Genomic DNA, 21,346 nt, shown 5'->3' with positions numbered 1-21,346 from the left:
CTCTTCATAGATAAATTACAATCATCAGTAAAATGAATTATGATTTTACTGGAATTTTTGTGTTTAAACTCATTTTATCAGAGATTATCCATGGAATTTATTCCTCTTATTTCCCACCCCACCCCGACAAACCTTAAAAGCATCAGAATTTCCAAAGCATGGAGAGAAATATTTAATGGAAAATAAGAACAAAAAGGATATAAAATCTTTTATCCAAGGAATTTAATAAAAACATCAAATAAAGAGCAGGAAAAGGGAAAGAGGGACAGCAATTCCTGTATTTACATTATATTAAGAATAAATTTAATCAAATAAAACATCTCAGATTTCCAGGAATTCTTTCCCAAAGAGGGGTTTTTCCCAGGAAAGATGGAAGCAGAGGGAAAAAGTCAATTTTATTTGGGAAGGAGCTCACCCAAAGCCTGGAATTTCCCCCAAATCATCATCAGCAGCTCATTAAAAGCATTAATTAGCATAGAGCTCATTAATTTTAGCACTGAATATTAATTAAGCAGCCATCAAACTCCATGGGAACTCCCACTGCTCTGTCCAATAGCTTAAATTCTGTCCAATTGATTTTTGACTAAAATCTGATATTTTAAAGCCATAATCTCCCATTCCCAGTGCAGATGTCAACAAAACAATGTCATTTTAATATTAATTTAATCTTAATTAATGTTATTTCATTTTTTAAAATTCGCTCCGAAAAGGTTTTCTGTAACATTTTAAATAAGTTCTTCCCCACAGCTCCCTGAAAAAATTCCATTAAATTCCCAATAACTCTTCAGGAAGTTAAGAAAAACACTGGAATTGAGTGTGGATATTCCCAGGAAGTCAAACATTCCTTGGAACCACCAAAATTCCCAAAATCCAGCCTTTATTGGGATTCCCTGGATCAGCAGCTGAGGAAAACAAATATTTTAGGAGCCGTCCAAATGGAATTGGGTATGGAGGACAAACATTCCTTGGAATCACCGTTCCCTTCCCAAAACCCAAGTTTTACTTGGGATGCCCTGCATCAGCAGCTGAAGGAAACCAGGGAATATTCCAAGATCCTCCCACGCAGAATTCCAGCTGGCTTCAAGCCCCCAAACCAAGGAGGAAAACTACCTGAATCCGGGAATTCCCACCATTCCTTCCAGCAGGAAAATCCCCTCCAAGGAGCTGGGACGGACGGAAAATCGCAAATTCGCGACCACCAATTCCCGCTGCTCGGCTGAATCCTTTTATCCTGGATTTCTTTGGGGGGGGTGGGGGGGGTTGGGAGTGGAACAGAAAGTTCTGGAAAGGGGGAGGAGGAAGCTCAGAACTCCTCGTGGACGTTGCGGGCGTAATCCATGAGTTTGCTGCCCGTGAAGTACTCGCTGTACTTGAGGATCTCCTCCAGCTCCAGGTGGTGGTTCTGGTTCTCGTCGGCCACGGCGATCATCTGCCGCGCCTCGTTCAGCGCGTTGTGCTCGTTCATGGGATCCATGTATTCCTGAGAAACCGTGGACAAACGGCCTGAGCACGGCCCTGGGGGGGCTCCAAAAATCCCAGCTCCCACCCAGCCCAAAGTGGGGAAAGGGTCTGTGAGAAGGGTTACATGGGGCTTTTTTCCTGGTTTCTAGGATGCTACCAAAAAAATCGGAGATTTTTGTGGGTCATTCCATGAAATATTTCTGGATTTTGGGCTGCAAATTAAACTCAGGAAAAATTCCTGTTAAAAACAAAGGATTATCAATTTTCAGGACCTAAATTCTCTCATTTTTCCTGCTTTGTTTGGCTGTTCCCACAGATTATCTTAAAATGAAAATAACATGAAATTAAAATGCAATTAACACAAAATTAAAATTAAATGGAAATATTCCATTTTTAAATTAAAAAATGAGCTGTAAGTGCATTTGTGATGTTTCTAAAGCTGTGTTTGGGAATAGCTGGCTGGCAAAGGACGAGGACTCACCTCCAGCTCCTCCATGGTGACGATGCCGTCGTGGTTGGCGTCGATGACCTCCTGGAACTCCTTCCTCCTGTCCCTCACCCAGTCATCGTCGATGTCCTGAGCCTGCTGGTTCTCCACCGTGCCCACGGGCAGGGAGATGAACTCTGACAGGGTCAGCTTCTTATCCCCGTCCTGATCTGGGAAAAACACACACGGTTATAACAGATTCACTCAATTCCTGTTGAAAAGCACAAAAAATTAAAATATGTTCATTTAATTCCCATAAAAATGGGTATTTCCTACTGATCTGTGAAAAAACCAAACCCCTCCCAATACCCACAGAAAAATGGGAATCCATGAACTCCACCAGACTATTCCATGCAAAACCTTCCCGAAACACACATAAAAATGGGAATCCATGGATACAATGGGAATCCATGGAACTCCACCTGACTATTCCATGTAAAACCCTCTAGAAATCCACATAAAAATGGGAATTCATAGAATCCATGGGAAGAATTCCCGGGAAATCCTGGATTACCTAAATCACGGATGATCTCCTGCACCATGAAGTGCAGCATGCCCCAAATATCCACATAAACCCAGGAATGCAGGGACAGAATTCCCAGGAATTGCCCTCTTACCGAGGTCGCGGACGATCTCCTGCACCATGAAGTGCAGCATGCCCCGGCTGTGCTCGGGGTGCAGGAAGGACAGGAACTCCTGCTCGCTCAGCAGCAGGTCCGGGGGGGGATTGTCCGCCTGGTACCAGCGATCCTTCAGGTTGTCCAGCACTTCCTGCGCTGCAACGGCACCGCGGGGCTGGGATGGATCCCACAGGCTCATCCCAAACCCAGCCTGGGTTTGGCTCATCCCAAACACAGCTCATCCCAAAGGCTCATCCCAAACCCTGCCCCTGCCCAGCTATGGGACTGCAGCTCATCCCAAACCCTGCAATGGCACCACGGGGCAGGGATGGATCCCAGAGGCTCATCCCAAACCCTGCCCTGCTCTGGGATCACAGCTCACCCCAAACCCTGCAGCAGCACTGTGAGGCTGGGATGGATCCCAAAGGCTCATCCCAAACCCAGCCTGGGTTTGGCTCATCCCAAACACAGCTCATCCCAGAGGCTCATCCCAAACCCTGCCCTGCTCTGGGATCACAGCTCATCCCAGAGGCTCATCCCAAACCCTGCCCCTGCCCTGCTCTGGGTTCACAGCTCACCCCAAACCCTGCAGCAGCACTGTGGGGCTGCGATGGATCCCAGAGGCTCATCCCAAACCCTGCCCCTACCCGGCTTTGGGATCGCAGCTCACCCCAAACCCTGCAATGGCACCACGGGGCAGGGATGGATCCCACAGGCTCATCCCAAACCCTGCCTGGCTCTGGGACTGCAGCTCATCCCAGAGGCTCATCCCAAACCCTGCCCTGCTCTGGGATCACAGCTCACCCCAAACCCTGCAATGGCACCACTGGGCAGGGATGGATCCCAGAGGCTCATCCCAAACCCTGCCCGGCTCTGGGATCACAGCTCATCCCAAAGGCTCATCCCAAACCCTGCCCCTGCCCTGCTCTGGGATCACACCTCACCCCAAACCCTGCAACGGCACCATGGGGCTGGGATGGATCCCACAGGCTCATCCCAAACCCTGCCCCTGCCCGGCTCTGGGATCGCAGCTCACCCCAAACCCTGCAATGGCACCACGGGGCAGGGATGGATCCCACAGGCTCATCCCAAACCCTGCCCTGCTCTGGGATCACAGCTCATCCCAGAGGCTCACCCCAAACCCTGCCCCTGCCCTGCTCTGGGATCACAGCTCATCAAAGGCCGCACCTGCACATTTGGGATCGCAGCCCATCCTAAACCCTGCACCCGCAGGTTTGGGATTGCAGCTCATCCCAAACACTGAAATTGCCCCCATCCGTTTGTAGGATTTAGAACAATTGCTTCGTGGGATTTCAGTTCATCCCAAATCTTGGCACTGCCCCCATCCATTTTCAGGATTTGGCACAACCTAGTTTGAGGAATTTCAGTTGCCCCAATCCAATTTGTTAGGACTTCAGTTGTCCCAATCCATCTTTAAGACTTCAATTATCACAATCCATTTTTAGGATTTAAATTGTCACAATTTTTAGGATTTCAGTTGTCCCAACCCGTTTTTAGGATTTAATCTGTCACGACCCCATTATTTCAAGCCCTCAGTTGTTTAATCAATGACAGTTTTTAAGCCTAAACCCTGCAGATTTTTATCACAATATTCCACATTTTTGCTGCAAGAAAAGTTGAATTATTAGTGTATGAACAGAAAAATCAGCACCAAAATCCCATGGAATTCCTTCATCTCGTCCCACAATCCAATTATCTGCCAATATCCATCAATTAACTGAAACACAATTTAAGCCTGAAATCCGAATTTCTACAGAAAGTGCCTTAAACTCCACACCCCCAGGTGCTTTTGATTTAAAATAAAAAAACAAAAAAATCATTTTTACAGTGCTTGGAGGAGGAGAAAAAACCCCTGAGGAAGTGAAGGATGAATAATTTGACTTTCCTACAGAAGATTCTGGGGCTCAGGTGCAGGCTCGGGGCTGACTCAGCAGCTCTGGGGTTCCTGGAATCAGCCCCAGGTGATTTCCCTGCACACTCTCAGCTCCTTTTTCTGCCCTTCAGGCGCTTCTGCAGCACTGGAAAATGTCACCGAAGCAATTTGGAAATGACTCAGCCCTGCAGGGAAAGGGAAAGGTGCAGGGGGGATTTTACAGGAAACTGAAATGTTGCTTCAAGGGGAAAAACAGGAAAATTCCTCCTAAAACTGCAATTTTCCTGGCAGACTCTGGTCAGGAACAATGTGGGATTTGTCCTCTGACTTCCGTTTTTGGGGGGATTTTAGAGGAAATTTAAATTATTTTTTTGAAGGAGATTCCTCCTAAAAATTGTAATTTTCATGGCAGATTCTGGTCAGGATGAAGGAAGGATTTCTGTCTTTTGACTTAATTTTTGATTCAGGATTTTAGACTAAATTATAATATTTCTTTGAGGGAAAAACAAGAAGATTCCTCTAAAAATGTCATTTTCACACCAAATTTCAGGTGGAAAAAAAGCAGATTTTTTTTTTTTATTAAGCTGGAAAACAGGAAGGTTCCTCAAAAAAAAATCTCATGTTCAAAGCATATTTTACATTAAAAACTGCAGAACTTTTGGTTTATCATTTAACTCCTCCTCAAGCAGAACAACCGAAACTTTTCCCTCCCATTTCTATTTTCACCCCCAGGTTTTAATACCAAAACCCCAATTCTGCACTTACTTTCTTCATCTATTTTCAACTCCTCGTTGTTTTTGATTTTCTCTGCAATTTCCTTTTCATTGAAGCCTTTGCTTGCCAAGAATTTAATTTTATATTCATCCCAAGAAACGTGACCTGGAATTGAGAACAGTTCAGCCTGAAATGATCAATTTTGCATTTCATTCTTTCAAAATCAGCAAATTTTCAAATTTTTAAGTCCAACACCACAAGCCCACACAGAATTTTAGGAATGACAACATAAAAGCTGTCACCTGATTAATTTATGGGGTTTTTTAGCCATAAAATTTGGCGGAAAATTCAATTTATTCTTTTTTTTTTATTATTTCTTTATGAAACAAAGAGCTGCCTGCAGCACATCCTTCCCACAAAAATCCAAATTTGGGATTCCAGACCTAAACTTCAACCCACAAATAAATTCTAGATCCCAGAACTGATTTTAAAAGTGATTTTTTTGAGGGAAAAAATGTTGATCTTACCATCCCCATCAGGATCCACAGCTCTGAAGTGCATTTTGTTCTCCTCCACGGCCTCCTGGAAATGTTCATCTGTTTTTTCCATGATCCAACGTTGCATTTCCTTGGCACTGATTTTTTTATCATTATTTATATCCACCCTAGGGAGGAAAAATAAACAGGATTTCAGTTTAGAGTTCAGCAGGGAAAGATCTGGTTGGGTTTTAGTTTATAAATTGGTTTATTCAGCAAAAATTCACAGAAAAATGAATATTTTTGATTTTCTGTGAGAAACAATTGGCTGATCAGCCTTCAGTTCAGAATTAAAGTACATAATTTAATTATTTAATTCAATTTAGCAAGATTTAGGTTATTATTCAGTGATTTTTTTAAATTAAATCATGTTTTTGAGGGAAGTTTTCCCACAGATTATTCCTGATGGAATTTTGGGTCACTCCAAATTCAGAACTGGAAAAATTTTCTTGACCTTGAATTCTCTCTCAATTTCTCTTTCCAGGCCCTTTTATTTTCAAATGTAATTGAGTTTTTATTTTTCAACACATTTGAACATTGAACATCTCTTTGTTCTCCATGAGTTTTCTGGAATTTTTGGATTCAGAGCTGCAGAATTCAATTTGTCCTGATTGAAATTATCAGGAAAATCCAATCTGATCAATCCTTAATTCATTAGGAAATTAATTTTAAAATTACAGTTCAAAGCCAAAAATAAATCAAAATCTCTGAAGGGGATTTTTTTGAGCATGAAATAAATATTCAAATTATCACTAAAAAATCAGATTTTATTTTGTTAACATTTCAAATTCTATTTAAAGCATCCCCAACCCACTCTTTGTAACTCAAAATGTCACTAAAAATCAGATTTTATTTTGTTACCATTTCAAATTCTATTTAAAGCACCTCAAAATCATTTTTTTCAAAACTCAAAGAAAAACCAGAGTTCAAAAGCCCCAGTTTGCCTCTGGCCTTTATCTGCTGCCATCACTGAGTTGTTTTGATTGAAACTTGAATTATTCAAGATATGATTTGCCTTGAAATGTCAACTAAATGTGAAAAAAGAGATAAACAACCCCAAAAAATGCAGATTTAGGGAGTTTCAATATCACAACTTCTACCAGGGAGATGCTTTTATCATTTATTTATTATTTATTCAATAATTACTTTAATGAAATTTTATTTATTCACAGCAAGCTGGCACCAAATAAAGCTTTGAAACTTTAACCCCCTTGTGGTAATTGGAGGTATTTTCATTAAAAAATGCAAATAAAGCCAATTCTGCCACCTGCTGTCTGAAAGTGCTGAATCAAAGCAAAAAAATATTGAATTTTGGGAATTTTGAAATTATTAATGAAAAAATCCAAGTTTGAAATATCCACATTCCCAATTTTGAAATATGAATTAAAAGATGCAATTTTAAAAATAAGGATTAACATTTCAAATATTGAAATATGAAAACTCCCGATTTTGAAAATAAGAATGGAAATCCCTGATTTTGAAAATATGAAGTAAAACCCCAAATCTGAAATATTAAAATTATCAATTTTTAAATATTAACTAAAATTTCCAATTTTGAAATATTAATTTAAATTTCCAGTTTTAAAATATCCAATTTTGAAAATATTATTTTAAACCCCCAATTTTGAAACACTAAAATTCCAAACTCGGAACATATTAACCAAAATTTCCAATGTTGAAAACATTAAAATTCCCAGTTTTAATACATATTCATTCAAATGTCCAATTTGGAACTATTAAAATCCCCTATTTTGAAGCTACTAATTTAAATTCCCAATTTTAAAACCTTTAGGGGCACAAAATCAGGAGGATGGCTTCTGTAGCAGTGCTGGAAACAAAAAGGTTTAATAAAAAGGCAAAATAATAAATTTTTTACACAGACAAACCGAGCCAGGTGCAAGAGACCCTCCTGCCCTGGTAAACATCTCCCAAGAGTGATTGGGTTCTTTGTTCTCTCCTTTCCCTCCCAAAAGTGATTGGTTTCTTTCTTTTCCTCTTTCCCTCACAAAACCCATGGTTTCTTTGTTCTCTTCTTTTTCTAGAAAATTGCCTGGGCAGGATTTTTTGGCTCCTGTCCATTGGCCACCCTTAAGTTTGAGGTGACAGAGGGTGTCAGGTTGTGTTCTGACCCTGTCAGTGTTGCTTTAGTTTCCTGCATTGTTTATTTTATCCTTTTATTTTCTTCCCTATTAAAGAACTGTTATTTCCTGCTCCCATAAATTTTGTTGTCTGAGAGCCCCTTACTTTAAAATTTGTAACAATTCAGAGTTGGGGGGTGTGGTGTTCACAGGGGTCCCAGGATGGAAGAGATGAGAATCTTGACTCCATGTTTCAGAAGGCTGATTTATTATTTTATGATATATATTATATTGAAAGAAAATGATATATTAAAACTATACTAAAAGAAAAGAGGAAAGGAAAGGAAAGGAAAGGAAAGGAAAGGAAAGGAAAGGAAAGGAAAGGAAAGGAAAGGAAAGGAAAGGAAAGGAAAGGAAAGGAAAGGAAAGGAAAGGAAAGGAAAGGAAAGGAAAGGAAAGGAAAGAAAGGAAAAGGAAAGGGAAAGGGAAAAGGAAAAGGAAAAGGAAAGGAGAAAGGAGAATAATAAAATCTTGTGTCTGACCAGAGAGTCTGACACAGCTGGACTGTGATTGGCCATTAATTAAAAACAATCACATGAGACCAAAGATGCGCCTGCTGCATTCCACAGCAGCAGATAATTATTGTTTTTCTTTTCCTCTGAGGCTTCTCAGGAGAAAAGATCCTAACAAAAGGACTTTTCATAAAATATGTCCGTGACAGAGGGGTTCATTTTCTCCATTTCAGGGGAGGCTCCTGCCTCCCCAAACCAAGACTTTATTTTTATTATAAATTAATAAAGGAGCCCTGTGAGAGCATGGAGCCAGATGCACCTGCCTGCAGCACAAACACGGGCCAGACTCACTTGGAGAAGATGCCCACGAGCTTCCTCCTGTTCCTGCGGGGCTGCGAGTCCTCCTCGAACTCCTCGCGCTCCTTGCCCAGGAACACCTCCTGGTGGAACTCCTTGTTCAGGTGCCCGTCCAGCTCCATCTTGACGCCGTTCAGGTGGTCGGGGGGCAGGATCTCGTTCTCCTCCCGGGCCTCCCCTGCCCTCTCCTTCAGCACAGAGTGGTTGGCAGGCCTGGCATAAACGTCCATCAGCAGGAAGATGAACAGGAGGGAGAGGTACAGAGAGCCCAAGCTGCACAGGAAAGCTTGTCTTGACATCATTTTTATGGGGTTTTTCCTTTTTTATTATTTACTGGCTGCTGAAATCACTGTGGGGTCTAAAAGAAAAAAAAGGAGAAAAAACAAATTAAATTCTGAGGCAAAAGGTCACTGTGGGTTAAACGAACTAAAAGGAAAAAAGAAGAAAAAGCAAGTTAAACTCTGAAGCAAGAGGTCATTAATGAACATCTAAAAATTAAAATAACCTATACAAAGTATTAATAACTTATATACATATAAATATATGTACATAACTTGTTTATATACATATATGCACATAACTTATTCATACACATATATATGTACATATGGTTATATGTATACTTTAAGATATACATATATATATTAAAGTATATATATACAAGTGTATGTATACACTTGTATGTACATACACTTGTATACATACATACAAGAATAAATTTAGAGGAACCTACACAAAAATAGAGGAGTTTTTGATGTCAGTCATTAAAAAAGCCTGTTAATTAATAAATATATGGAACTAATAGGCGCAGATCCAAGAGAAAGCGGAGCTGGAAAAATCCAGGAAACAGCGGCGGGGAGGAGCTGTCAGAGAGCCATAAAATCCGTGTGTCCTGCCCTGGAAGTGACCCAAAAGGGCCATCCCGCCGAATTCCAGGGAAAATTAATCCCAAATCAAACAGAGAGCGCAGTAAGGAACCCAAACCCTTCAGAGCCCCCAGAAACCTCAAAACCCCACACAGCCCTCGGAGTCCTCCGAGTCCCCAGAACCCCTCAGAACCCCTCAGGTCCCGCGGGGCTGCGGGAGGAGCCGCCCGCACTCACCGGGAGGCTGTGGGCAGGGAGCGGCCGCTGCCCCGAGCGCCGTGCCGGCCGCGGGGAGGCTCAGCCCGGGCCCGGCCGCCGCTGAGGCCCTCACGGCCCCTGACGGAGCCCGGCGTTGCCAGGGCGGAGGGAGGCGGGGAGGAGGCGGAAGTTTCCTCACTGCGCCGCGCGGCGGGAAGTCGCGGCGGCCATCTTAGGTGAGGGCAGCCGCCATTTCCGGCAGAGAGGGGCAGAGGGGCGTTTCCCGGGTGGTCCCGTCATTATCTCGGTTGTTAACGTGTCAGTTTCCTGCTGCTTCCTGGCTCTGTGTGTGTGGCTGTTTTCTTTGAATTATGGAACGGTTTGGGTCGGAAGGAACCTTAAATAGCATCTAATGCAAACCCCTGCCCCAGCTGCGACTGCCCATCCCTGGAATTGCTCAATGCTAGGTTGGACATTGAGGCTTGAAGCATCCTGGGATAGTGGAAGGTTTCCCTGCCCATGGCGGGGGGTGGCACTGGATGGGCTTTGAGCCCATCCCAACCTTTTACCATTCCATGACGGCACAGTGCCCAAACCCAAGATGGCTCCTCCTCGGCCTCACGTGCCCTACTCAAAGATGGTGGCTGTCGCGTCAGGCGCTGCGGCCTCCGCCCTTCCTCCCGCCCCTTGCCCCGGTGCGAGAAGCGCCGGAACGGCGGCAGGAGCAGGGACGGGACTGCCACTTCCCCGAGGAGAAGGCGGAAAGCGCGGGAGAGCCATGAAACCACCGCAGCGCGGCAGCGGCGCGCGGTGAGCGCTCCCGCAGAACGCCTGTCCCCTCCCGGAGGCCGTACCGCCGCTCCCGCCTAAACGGGGCGGGCGTGGCGCCGGCCGTGAGGGTCCCCGCGGCCATGAAGGCGCTGCGGCGGCTGAGCCGGCACCGCACCGCGCTGGGGCTCGGCGGGCTCTCGCTCTGCGCCGCCGTCCTGCTCTACCTCGCCAAGTGCACCTCCGAGGGGCTGCGCCCGCTGCCCGCGCCCCCCGCGCTTCCGCACAGCCAGCCCGGCCGGGGGGCCCGCGCCGCGCCCCCGGCCGGCCCTGAGGGCAGCGCCTTCGTGGCCGTAGTGGTGATGAGCGGCCCCAAGTACAGCGAGCGGCGCAGCATCATCCGCAGCACCTGGATGGCGGCGGCGCGGCAGGCGCCTCACGGCCACGTCTGGAGCCGCTTCGTGGTGGGCACGGCGGGGCTGAGCGCCGAGGAGCTGCGGAGCCTGGAGCTGGAGCAGAGCCGCCACCGCGACCTGCTGCTGCTGCCCGAGCTGCGCGACTCCTACGAGAACCTCACGGCCAAGGTGCTGGCCACCTACGTGTGGCTGGACGCGCACCTGGACTTCCAGTTCGCCCTCAAGGCGGACGACGACACCTTCGTGCGCTTGGACGTGCTGGTGGAGGAGCTGAGGGCCAAGGAGCCGCGGCGCCTCTACTGGGGCTTCTTCTCGGGCCGCGGGCGGGTGAAATCCGGGGGGAAGTGGAAGGAGAGCGCCTGGCTGCTGTGCGATTATTACCTGCCCTACGCGCTGGGCGGCGGCTACGTGATCTCCGCCGACCTGGTGCGCTACCTGCGCCTCAGCAGGGACTACCTGAACCTGTGGCAGAGCGAGGACGTGTCCCTGGGCGTGTGGCTGGCGCCCATCGACGTGAAGCGAGTGCACGACCCCCGCTTCGACACCGAGTACAAATCGCGCGGCTGCAGCAACAAATACATCGTGACTCACAAGCAGAGCATCGAGGACATGCTGGAGAAGCACCAGACGCTGGCCAAGGAAGGGAAGCTCTGTAAGGAGGAGGTGAAGCTCAGGCTTTCCTACATGTACGACTGGGGAGTGCCTCCCTCGCAGTGCTGCCAGAGGAAGGACGGCATCCCCTGAACGCCTCGGGAGGAAGGCTCAGGATGGTGGACTCTGGTTGCTGTTACACGGGGAGAATCCCGTTAAAATGGAATTCTTGCCTCAGTTTCTCCCTCAGAACATTGGGCCCAAGGCTTTGGGATGCAGGCATGGCTGGATGTAGGGAAGAGCAGAATCCTGGAATCTCCCACTCCATATCCAAGGACAGACTTCCCAAATCCCAGCCCGGTGCTGTGGATCCATAATTCCAGCAGAGCTGAGTGGGAAGAGCTGATAAAATGGAATTCTTGCCTCAGTTTCTCCCTCAGAACATTGGGAACAAATCATTCCCCTCAGGCACCGATCCCAAAGGCTTTGGGATGCAGGCCTGGCTGGATTTAGGGAAGAGCAGTTAATTGGAGTCAGGGGTTAATTACTCTTAAAAAGATTTTGCACGACTCATTCTGTCACCCTGACACTCCCTGAGAACTGCTGACGTGGCATGGTTAAAGATGCTTAAAAAATAAAATAAAATAAACCAAGTGCCAGAAAGCACAGCAAAAGGTCAAATGCCAGGATTGAAGGCAAATAAAAGGTGTCAAAACACAAAAAGTGGAGAAAAGGGGGGGGAGAGAACTGGAATGAAAAGCTGGAACAGATTCTGAGGCTGATTTGCTAAAGGTCATGCTAAGTTTTGATGCTGATAAGAATAAAATGAGGCTGCTGTTTATTCCTTGGCAAGGAAATGCCAGCTTGGCACGGAGGGAAGAGCCCAAACTGGGACCAGATTATTCCAGAGGCTGGGAACAGGGATCAGCTTTTCTGGGAGGGCTGCAGGGAGAGCAGAGAATGGAATCATTCCATCTGCTCATTTGTCTTGTTCTGCTCTCTGAAAGGCAACGTACATAAATCACCTGGCAGCTCCAAAGGGAGGCGGCTGAGTTTTGGCAGAAATTAAATTTATTCTGATTTTGGGAGAAGATTTTTTGGCTTTGCAAAGCCTCCAGGTGTTGTTTTGAGCTCATTTCCCTCCAACTCTCACTCAAGAACTCCCTGGCTGCTCCAAATTTAGGTTTATTTTTAATACAAATGAGCAAAAATTGATCAGTAGGAGTTCAAAAACCATTTGCCCAAGGGTGGGGATTTCAGGTATAGAAGTGAAATTTGTGTAGTCAAGAGAAAAAGGTTCCCCCCACCCCAAAAACTGAATTTGGAGAACTTTTATTTCTCTTTTCAGCACACTAAAAAATCACATTTAGGTGCTCAAAGTTGGGGAATTCCCTCCTCTTCTCCAAAAATTCCTTGTAGAGGAACTAAAATTGAATTAATTATCAGTGACACGTCCAGAATTTGGGGATTTCCCTTCAGTCCTGCCTACACCAAAACATTCAGAGCTCACCCAGGCCTCAGACACGAGTTCTTTATCTCCAAACCTGGAATTCCAACATTTTCCAGTGGCAGCTGCTCCAGAATTTCCCCAGTGCCCTGTGCCAGCTGCAGCTCTGCAGTGTGAGCAGTTTTTACTTTGGAAATGTAAAATTTCATTTTTTAAATGTCTTTTTGGTGAGGTTTTTTTTCTTTTTTTTTTTTTTTTTTTGGTGTTTGTTGCACTCTGCACTTTCATTCCCATTCCATTCCCTCCTTCCCAACTCTGGCTGGAAGAGACAAATGGCACAGAAAAATTGAAAATAAAAAAGGTGCCAATTTCTCTTTCTTTTTGCTTAGCAAAATTAGGAATTTTAGGAATTAGGAATACCAAAGGGATCAGTTACATTGGAATTTTTTTTTTGTTATTCTTGTTTTAATTAATTAATAACTGAAGATCAAAAATCTTCAGAAGATTTTTTGGTTTAAAATTTTCAAGGCTTTTTTTCCTAAAACAAAACTAAAATCCAGCAAAAACTCAATTATTTTAGCATGTTGAACTCAATTATTATAATTATTGTTCTAATAATTATTATTATAATGCATGCATAGGGATTACCAAGGAGTATGTTTTTCCCCAAATATCCTGTTCCAAAGCAGGAATTTTCCAAGATGTCAGCAACTTCCAGTTTTTTAAACGTCCATTTGCCATCTGAGGTTCATCAGTGTTGTCTGTGTCGTGATAAATTACCTGTAATGTGAATATTTATTTATAATTATATTTATTTATAATTCTTGCCAGTGTATTCTCTTTATTTTCCCAGAAAAAAAAATACAAATAAATCAGTATTCCCAGAATAACATCCATTTTCCCATTATTTTATCCACCTTTACCCTTTATTTTCCCTGGAAAATTCCACCTGGGAAGCAAAGTCAGGTGAGGATGAGACCAAATTATTTTAAAAGAAATTTCCTCCCCTTTGACTTCCTTGGCATCTTTAATCCTCAGCATTCCAATATTTTTAAAATCAATTTTCCTCCAAATTTCAAACATTCCACCCTCAAACAGACAACTCAAACTTCCCTCAAAAATGAAAATAAACTGATTTCTTCCCATAAATAATTTGGGATAACTTTGGGGTTTTGCTGTTGAAGCAAAGGGATCCTTTTAGAATTTATTCCCAGATTTTCCTGCCTGTCCCAGGCAGTCGCTAGATGTCACTCCAAGCCTTTGGAAGTGTCAATTCCTTAAAAAAAAAGGAATTTAACTGTTTAAAACCAGATGTTTGTGACTAAAATCGGGTGGTGGGCTCTGATTTTAACATAAAATAATTGGGGGAAAAGGGAAAGGAGTTTTCCAATTAAAAAAAGGAATTACGAGGGAATTATTGAGGATGGGGCCACCATCTTTTTCCATGGAATCCATGGGAAATTGATGTGGAAACCTAAAGAGAAACTTTTGAAAAAGCCCCTAAAATACAGGAAAATTAATGAAATTATTGAAATTTAATTAAAATAATGAAAACCATTCCTGGATTTTTTTAAAAGGGGACACAGGGACAAAATCCCAGTCCCTGTGTCCCCTTTAAATCAGGAATTTTTGGGGTTTCCTCAGCTGAAAATTCCACGGATTTGAGCTGTGAAATTTCTTTTTCCAAAGGAATTTCCAAAGGATTTTGGAAGTTGCCGAGGAATGCCCAGGAAGTTGGGAAGAACATCTCCTGGTGGAAAACCACAATTCCCACTTTCTGGTGGTCCCCATCATTCCCTGCCTCCCCTGACAGCCAAAATCCCAGGAATGTGAGCCCTGTTTATTTTCCGCTCTCCAGCTCTGGCCAAGCGGAGCAGCTCCCACAAAGCACAAGATCCACGAGGAACAAAAAAGGCTGGAAAAGGAATAATTCTGATTTTTGAAGGAAAGGAAAACGTCGTCGTTGCCGCCGGTGATCGATGGATTTGGGGTGGTGCCAGAGGGCTTGGAATCATCACAGCACAAACCACTGGAAAAAACATTTATCCAGAGCTGCTGCTGGCCAGGACAATTCCAAATATTTACTTTAGGTGTTGATTTTAGGGAAGGACTCGAGCCAGGATTCTGGATCTGGATCTGCCAAAATCCTGATGCTTGAGGTGCTAGGAGCTGGAATTTGGGGCCAATCCTTCTGATTTTATCTTGGGTAATTATTTCTCCTTCTTTCCATGCCCTGATCCCACAAAAATGAGTGTCCTGCTTACCCTTGGGAATGTGCTGGGCTGGATCCAGGGTGAATCCATGGCTTTGCTAAACTGAAATCCCAGAGTGGGATTAATATTGGAGTTTTTTTGCAGTTTCCTGGGTGACTTTTTCCCTGCTGGGATTTGCATTTCCTCAGAGTCCAGAGCTCTGCAGATCCTGCTGTCCCTTCCCAAATCCCGCTGTGAAAAACATCGGGAGAATCTTCAGGATTTTCCCAATTTGAGGTGCTGTGCACAACAACTTGGAAAAATTTGTGTTATCCTGCTTTTCTTTACCATTCCCTTTAATTCCATAGGGATTCCTGGCTAGGAGGAAATTTTGGGGTTTTTGTGGGATGGGAGTGACTCACCTGCTCTTGGAATTAAAAATGCAGGGAAAACCTTCCAAGATACAAATCCAAGCATCCACCACTAAGCCGTGTCCCCAAGTGCCACATCCAGGGGTTTCCACAGGTTTTTGGGATGGGAATCCGCAGGTTTTTGGGACACTTCCAGGAATGGGGACTCCACTGCTTCTCTGGGCAGCCCATTCCAATGGTTGGGCACCCTTTCAGTGAGGAAATATTCCCAAATATCCAATCTAGTCCCAGCCTGGTGCTGTGGATTCATAATTCCAAGAGAATTGAGTGGGAAAAGGCGATAAAATGGAATTTTTGCCTCGGTTTCTCCCTCAGAACATTGGGCCCGAGGCTTTGGGATGCAGGCCTGGCTGGATGTAGGGAAGAGCAGAATCCTGGAATCTCCCACTCCATATCCAAGGACAAACTTCCCAAATCTCAGCCTGGTGCCATAAATCCATTATTCCAAGGGAATTGAGTGGGAAGAACTACTAAAATTGAATTTTTGCCTCAGTTTCTCCCTCAGAAAATTGGGAACAAATCATTCCCCTCAGGCACTGATCCCAAAGGCTTTGGCGTGCAGGCCTGGCTGGATTTAAGGAATTGCAGTGAATTGGAGTCAGGATTTCTGGAATCTTCCACTCCATATCCAAGGACAGACTTCCCAAATCCCATCCTGGTGCCATAAACCCATTATTGCAAAGGAATTGATCAGGAATATCTGCTAAAATGGAAATTTTGCCTCAGTTTCTCCCTCAGAACATTGGTCCCAAGGCTTTGGGGTGCAGGCCTGGCTGGATTTCGGGAATTCTGCTTATCTCCCACTTTATAAAATTCCAGCCTGGCTCCTGGAAAGCTCCAGGGCTGTGGCTGGGAGGTTTTTGAGGACAGGGAGTGGGATAAGAAAACAATAACCAGGATCCGATTTCTGCGGAGCCACGGGAGGAGATAATTGGAGTCTCCAAGAGCTGCTGATAAGATCAGCCTCCGTTGCTATTTTCAGGCTCAGACAGCAGGGCTGGAGACACCGAAATAAATTCTAAAACCTGAGCTGCAGGCTCCCAAAGAGTTCTGTCTCCAAGAAAATCCATAAATATTGCAAGGTGTGGGATAGCGGGACTGGCCTGGCCTGGTTTTCCCTGGGGGCACCTCAGGGGAAGGACTGAGGGGAAAAGGAGGAATTAAGGAGGAAAATTACTTTTTTAGTTCCAAGAGGGAATTTAAAAACCTGCAATTCCTGCTGGGAAGGAGGCAGGGAATAACCAGAGCCCGGGGCAGGAGGCTGGAAAAGGAATTCCTGAGTGGATCCTGGCAGTGGCTCCAGATGGGACCTCAGGCACCACCTGGATGAAGAGAAAATAAACGTGGATTAGAAAATTTGGAGAGGGATTGATTCCCAGGCTCAGGCTGTTCCCTAATTCCATGATTCTGGGTGTCCCAGTGCCCCCTTTCCTTGAATTATCCCTGATTTCCACCATGGGGAGCCCGCAGGGACAACGCTCCCAAGTGGGATTTTGGGGCATTCCAGGTGGGATTTTGGGGTGTCCTGGGCAGGGATAAGGGTTGGACTCTGATCCCCTGGATCCTCCCAGCTCAGGATATTCTCTAATTTCCCAATTCCAGCATTCTGGGTGTCCCAGTGTCCCCATTCCCTGAATGATCCCGGATTTCCCTGGAGGGGTACACGCAGCTCCTTCCCTGTTTGGACAAAAGGTGGGATTTTGGGGTGTCCTGTAGGAACAGGATGGGAACTGATGATCCCATGGATCCTCCCAGCTCAGGATATTCCCCATGGGGATGCCCCCATTCCTTGAATGATCCCTGGTTCCCCGCAGCCTTTCCCCGCAATCAGGGAGTGTTTATCCCAGCACTTCCCTTTCCATGGGAGCTTTTCCATGGCTTTTCCATGCCTTTGCAGACATCAAACAGCTCATTTCCCTTGGCTTTTGTCCGTGAAATGGGCTGGAACAGCGGCTCGTAAACAACTGCATCAGCAACGCTGAGGTTGATTTAAAAGCCAGGAATTTTTGGGGTTTTTTCCCCCCCTCTCCTTTTTTAACGCTTTAAATCCAGCATTTTTCCACAGCTTTGCCTGTTCCCCTCTCTGACTTTGCAGAGCAGGAAAGGGAAGGCGAGGAAAATACAAAATTCAGGATAGAAATCGGGATGAAATTATCCTTAAGGGATTCTCAGGATCACCCTGCAGTGCTGGGAATTCACATCCTGCCCTGGTTGTGAATGGGGGATCCTGGTTAAAGGGAAATAGGAGGAATTTTTCCCTATTTTTTCATTTTTCTGGGCAAATCCAGACCAATCCAGGGAAAGGAGAATTTTATTGTAGCTGCCTTGGGGAACAACAGCACCCAGGTGGTTTTGAGGATCCTAAAGGGCTTTTCCAACCTTTGATTCCCAAATTTAGCAGGGATTGGGACCCTCAAGAGCACAGCCATGAACCCACCTGGCTTTCCAGCCAGAACTGAGGAGAATTTTAACATTCCTGTGCTTCCCCTTGGACATTTTGGGACTCAAAACTCCCTGTTAGAGCTTTTCTCCTCTCATTCCCACAAAGAAGTGGGAATTGAGAGGGAAAATCCTGTGTTTGGGGGCTTGGGCAGGATATAGAATACAAATTAATTAATTCAATATAATATAATATAATATAATATAATATAATATAATATAATATAATATAATATAATATAATATAATATAATATAATATAATATAATATAATATAATATAATATAATATAATATAATATAATATAATATAATATAATATAATATAATTTCTTGGGCAAATTTATGCAGATCCAGCCTCTTCTCCTTTGCCGTTTGCAAGCCAGAATCCCAAAATTCCATTTTTCCATCACACTGAGATGGGGGATTCTGGCTGGGAAGTGGATTTAACCTCACATTTATCCTCACCATCCCCAAGACAATCTCTGCAGCATCCTCCTGCTGCTGCCTCCCTCCTCCTCCGGTAAGGATGGGGACTTGGGGAATGTTGGAGAGGGACCAGCTAATTGTCACTAATTGTGAACTGCACTAATTGGGATATTTGGGATATTTAATCCCCGCTGCTGAAACCGTCCCGGGCTGCTCCATCAAAGGCCCCAGTGTCACAGACACAGAGGAGTTTTTCATGCCAGGGGCTGCTGCGGGCGATGGCTCCAGCCTGGCTGGAGGGCAGCGCTGTTATTAGGGAATTAAAGCGGCAGACGCCGTTCCAGCCGGGCTCCGGCCAGCCCGCGCCGCGCTGGCAGCGGGGAATAATCGCATCCAGGGGGGCTCAGCATTCCCAGGGAACGGCGGCAGGAGCAGGGATCACCCTGGGCCCTCCTGCGGCCGGGACCGCCGGGGTGCCTGCGCCTGGAGCCCTCCCAGAACTGGGAAATGGGAATGGGAACACCGGGGTGCCTGCGCCTGGGGCCTCCCAGAACTGGGAAATGGGAATGGGACTGGGATTACCGGGGTTCCTGCACCTGGAGCCCTCCCAGAACTGGGAAATGGGAATGGGAATCCCGGGGTTCCTGCGCCTGGAGCCCTCCCAGAACTGGGAAATGGGACTGGGATCCATTGGGAAAGGAGTTGTGATCCATTGGGAAATGGGGCTGGGATCCATTGGGGAAAGGAGCTGGGATCTGTTGGGAAAAGGCTCCATGATCCCTTAGGAGAAAGCTCCACAATCCATTGGGAAAATGATCTGTGATCCATTAGGAAAAGGCTCCGTGATCCATTCCATGATCCCATAGGAAAAAGCTCCATGATCCATTGGGAAAACAATCCATGATCCATTGGGAATACACATTCAGTCCCAGGGATAGTGTTTCCCTCTTGGATTTGGGATTTGGAGGGGGATTTTTGGGATTTTACCTGTGTAAGACAAACATCCCAAGGCTGGGAACATCTGGAAGCTCTGATTAGTGGGAACATCTGGAAGGCTCTGATCAGTGGGAACATCTGCTGTGGGTGTCTGGATTCCAGATGGGAGAAAACAGCTTGGAATTCCATCCAGGAAATCCAGGAAAACCAGGAAATGTGTCCTGGTGGGAGCACTGAGCAACGAGCTGAAAATCAGAAAGAAAATCTTTAAAAAACCCCAAAATTCCACCAAAAAAAGCCCAAAACACAAAACATCCCAAAAAGAAAAAGGGATTCCTTCAGGAAAACCAAAGGTGTGGGAAGGAAAAGGAATAAACATAAAGCCTTGTGGAATAAACCCAAATATTGGGATTTATTATTAACACAATGATCAATTATTTGTCCTCCCAAAGTGGGATTTTTTGAGGGAATTTTGGGGTTTTCATTCAGGCAGAGAATCCTGGAAAACAAATGGGGCAGCTGGACTTGGATGTGGTCCCACAGCGTCCCAGCACAATTCCAGCCTCATCCCAGCAGGGAATGGGGAAATGAAGGAAAGATTTGCAGCAGAAAAATCCCAAAATCCACTTTAGGACAATGTCAAGGCCTGGATTCTCTGGAGAATACCAAGGCAGGGACTTCAATCCCACCTGGACACTTTTCCAAGGATTCTCAGCTGCTTCCCTGAGGAAGGGGAGGAGGAACCCTGGAATTGCATCCCAGCTGAATCCTTTTGGGATTCCAGGGGTGATCCCACAGCATCCCAGCACAATTCCAGCCTCGTCCTGCAGGGAATGTGGGAATGAGGGGAAGATTTGCAGCAGACAAATCCCAAATCCACCTTCATTCCCTGGAGAACCCCAAGGCAGGGGTTTGCAGCCCTGAACAGGAACCTCCAGACAAAATAAACACCCAGCAGGGAATATTTATTTTAGGCACATTCCAGACTCTCCATTTCTGGCAGTTTCCACTTCTCCTGGAATTCCACTTGACAGATCCCTTCATCTCCCTTCCCTGGGAGCTCTGGCTCCTTCCCCAGGGGGAATTTTTCCACTTGGGATTTGCACACACACACAGGTCAATATTTGGGAATTCACACCTGGATTTTGCACACACACACAGGTCAATATTTGGGAATTCACACCTGGATTTTGCACACACACACAGGTCAATATTTGGGAATTCACACCTGGATTTTGTGTGGATTCACTCCTGCAGGACAGCAGGATTTGGGAGCACATCCTGGCCTTACCCTGGTGTGGGAGTTGCTAAAACCTAAGGGAAAAAACTTCCCTAAAAGGTGATTTTTAATTAAAAATTAATTTTTAAGGTGCTGAGGTACTGAATATTTGGGCTTGATGAGGGAAAGGGGAAAGGAAGAGGAAAGAAAGGAAATCCTCACGATTTTACCCCCAGCTCCTCCTGCTGCCCCCAAATCTCCTCCAGAGCACCAAAACCTCTCCCAAATCCCAGTCTGACCATTCCGAAATCGCAGTTATTTGACCATTCCCAAATCCAATGTGACACTTCCCAGATCCCAATTTTGGACCATTCCCAAATCCCAATCCTCATCAGTGCCATTCCCAAATCCCACTCTGGCCATTCCCAAATCCCACTCTGGCCATTCCCGAATCCCACTCTGGCCATTCCCAGGCCCCAGTCTGAGCACTCCCGGCCCATCCAGGGTGGGCAAACAAAGGCTGGGCCCGGGCTCCAGGCAGGAATTTGCAGCCAGGATGGAGCCAGACACATTTACATTCCTGGAGCCCGAGTCAAACCCTAATCCTTCCCAAGATTTGCAGCCTCTGCTCTCCCCCAGCTTCCCTCTCCAAGGAGAAAAAAAGCTGGAAGTTTGGGAAAGGGGGTTTATCCTGGTTTTTTTTGGAGGGATTTTTATTTTTTCCCACCCCATCCCTTTCCCCCGTCCACAGGCCCA

At 45.5% G+C, this 21,346-nt stretch overlaps 2 protein-coding genes across 2 annotated transcripts; one reads left to right on the top strand and one right to left on the bottom strand.

The window, feature by feature from the left end:
• Positions 1-205: 205 nt before the first annotated feature.
• On the bottom strand, positions 206-9,899 carry SDF4 (stromal cell derived factor 4). Its single transcript, XM_064730800.1, has 7 exons — positions 9,763-9,899; positions 8,654-9,017; positions 5,704-5,840; positions 5,228-5,341; positions 2,566-2,724; positions 1,943-2,118; positions 206-1,480 (listed from the first exon to the last, which is right to left on the bottom strand). Exons 2-7 carry the CDS (start codon positions 8,959-8,961, stop codon positions 1,304-1,306), a joined length of 1,071 nt encoding a protein of 356 aa, XP_064586870.1. The 5' UTR covers positions 8,962-9,017; positions 9,763-9,899; the 3' UTR covers positions 206-1,303.
• Positions 9,900-10,442: 543 nt separating this feature from the next.
• B3GALT6 (beta-1,3-galactosyltransferase 6) lies at positions 10,443-13,749 on the top strand. The gene has a single exon (XM_064730848.1). The coding sequence runs from the start codon at positions 10,635-10,637 to the stop codon at positions 11,649-11,651; it is 1,017 nt and encodes a 338-aa protein (XP_064586918.1). The 5' UTR covers positions 10,443-10,634; the 3' UTR covers positions 11,652-13,749.
• The last annotated feature ends 7,597 nt before the right edge of the window (positions 13,750-21,346 follow it).

Source organism: Zonotrichia leucophrys, chromosome 21, assembly GCF_028769735.1.
Source record: "Zonotrichia leucophrys gambelii isolate GWCS_2022_RI chromosome 21, RI_Zleu_2.0, whole genome shotgun sequence".
Taxonomy (NCBI): domain Eukaryota; kingdom Metazoa; phylum Chordata; class Aves; order Passeriformes; family Passerellidae; genus Zonotrichia; species Zonotrichia leucophrys.
The sequence above is the reverse complement of the archived record's forward strand: the minus strand, read 5'-3'. Positions and strand labels throughout refer to the sequence as shown.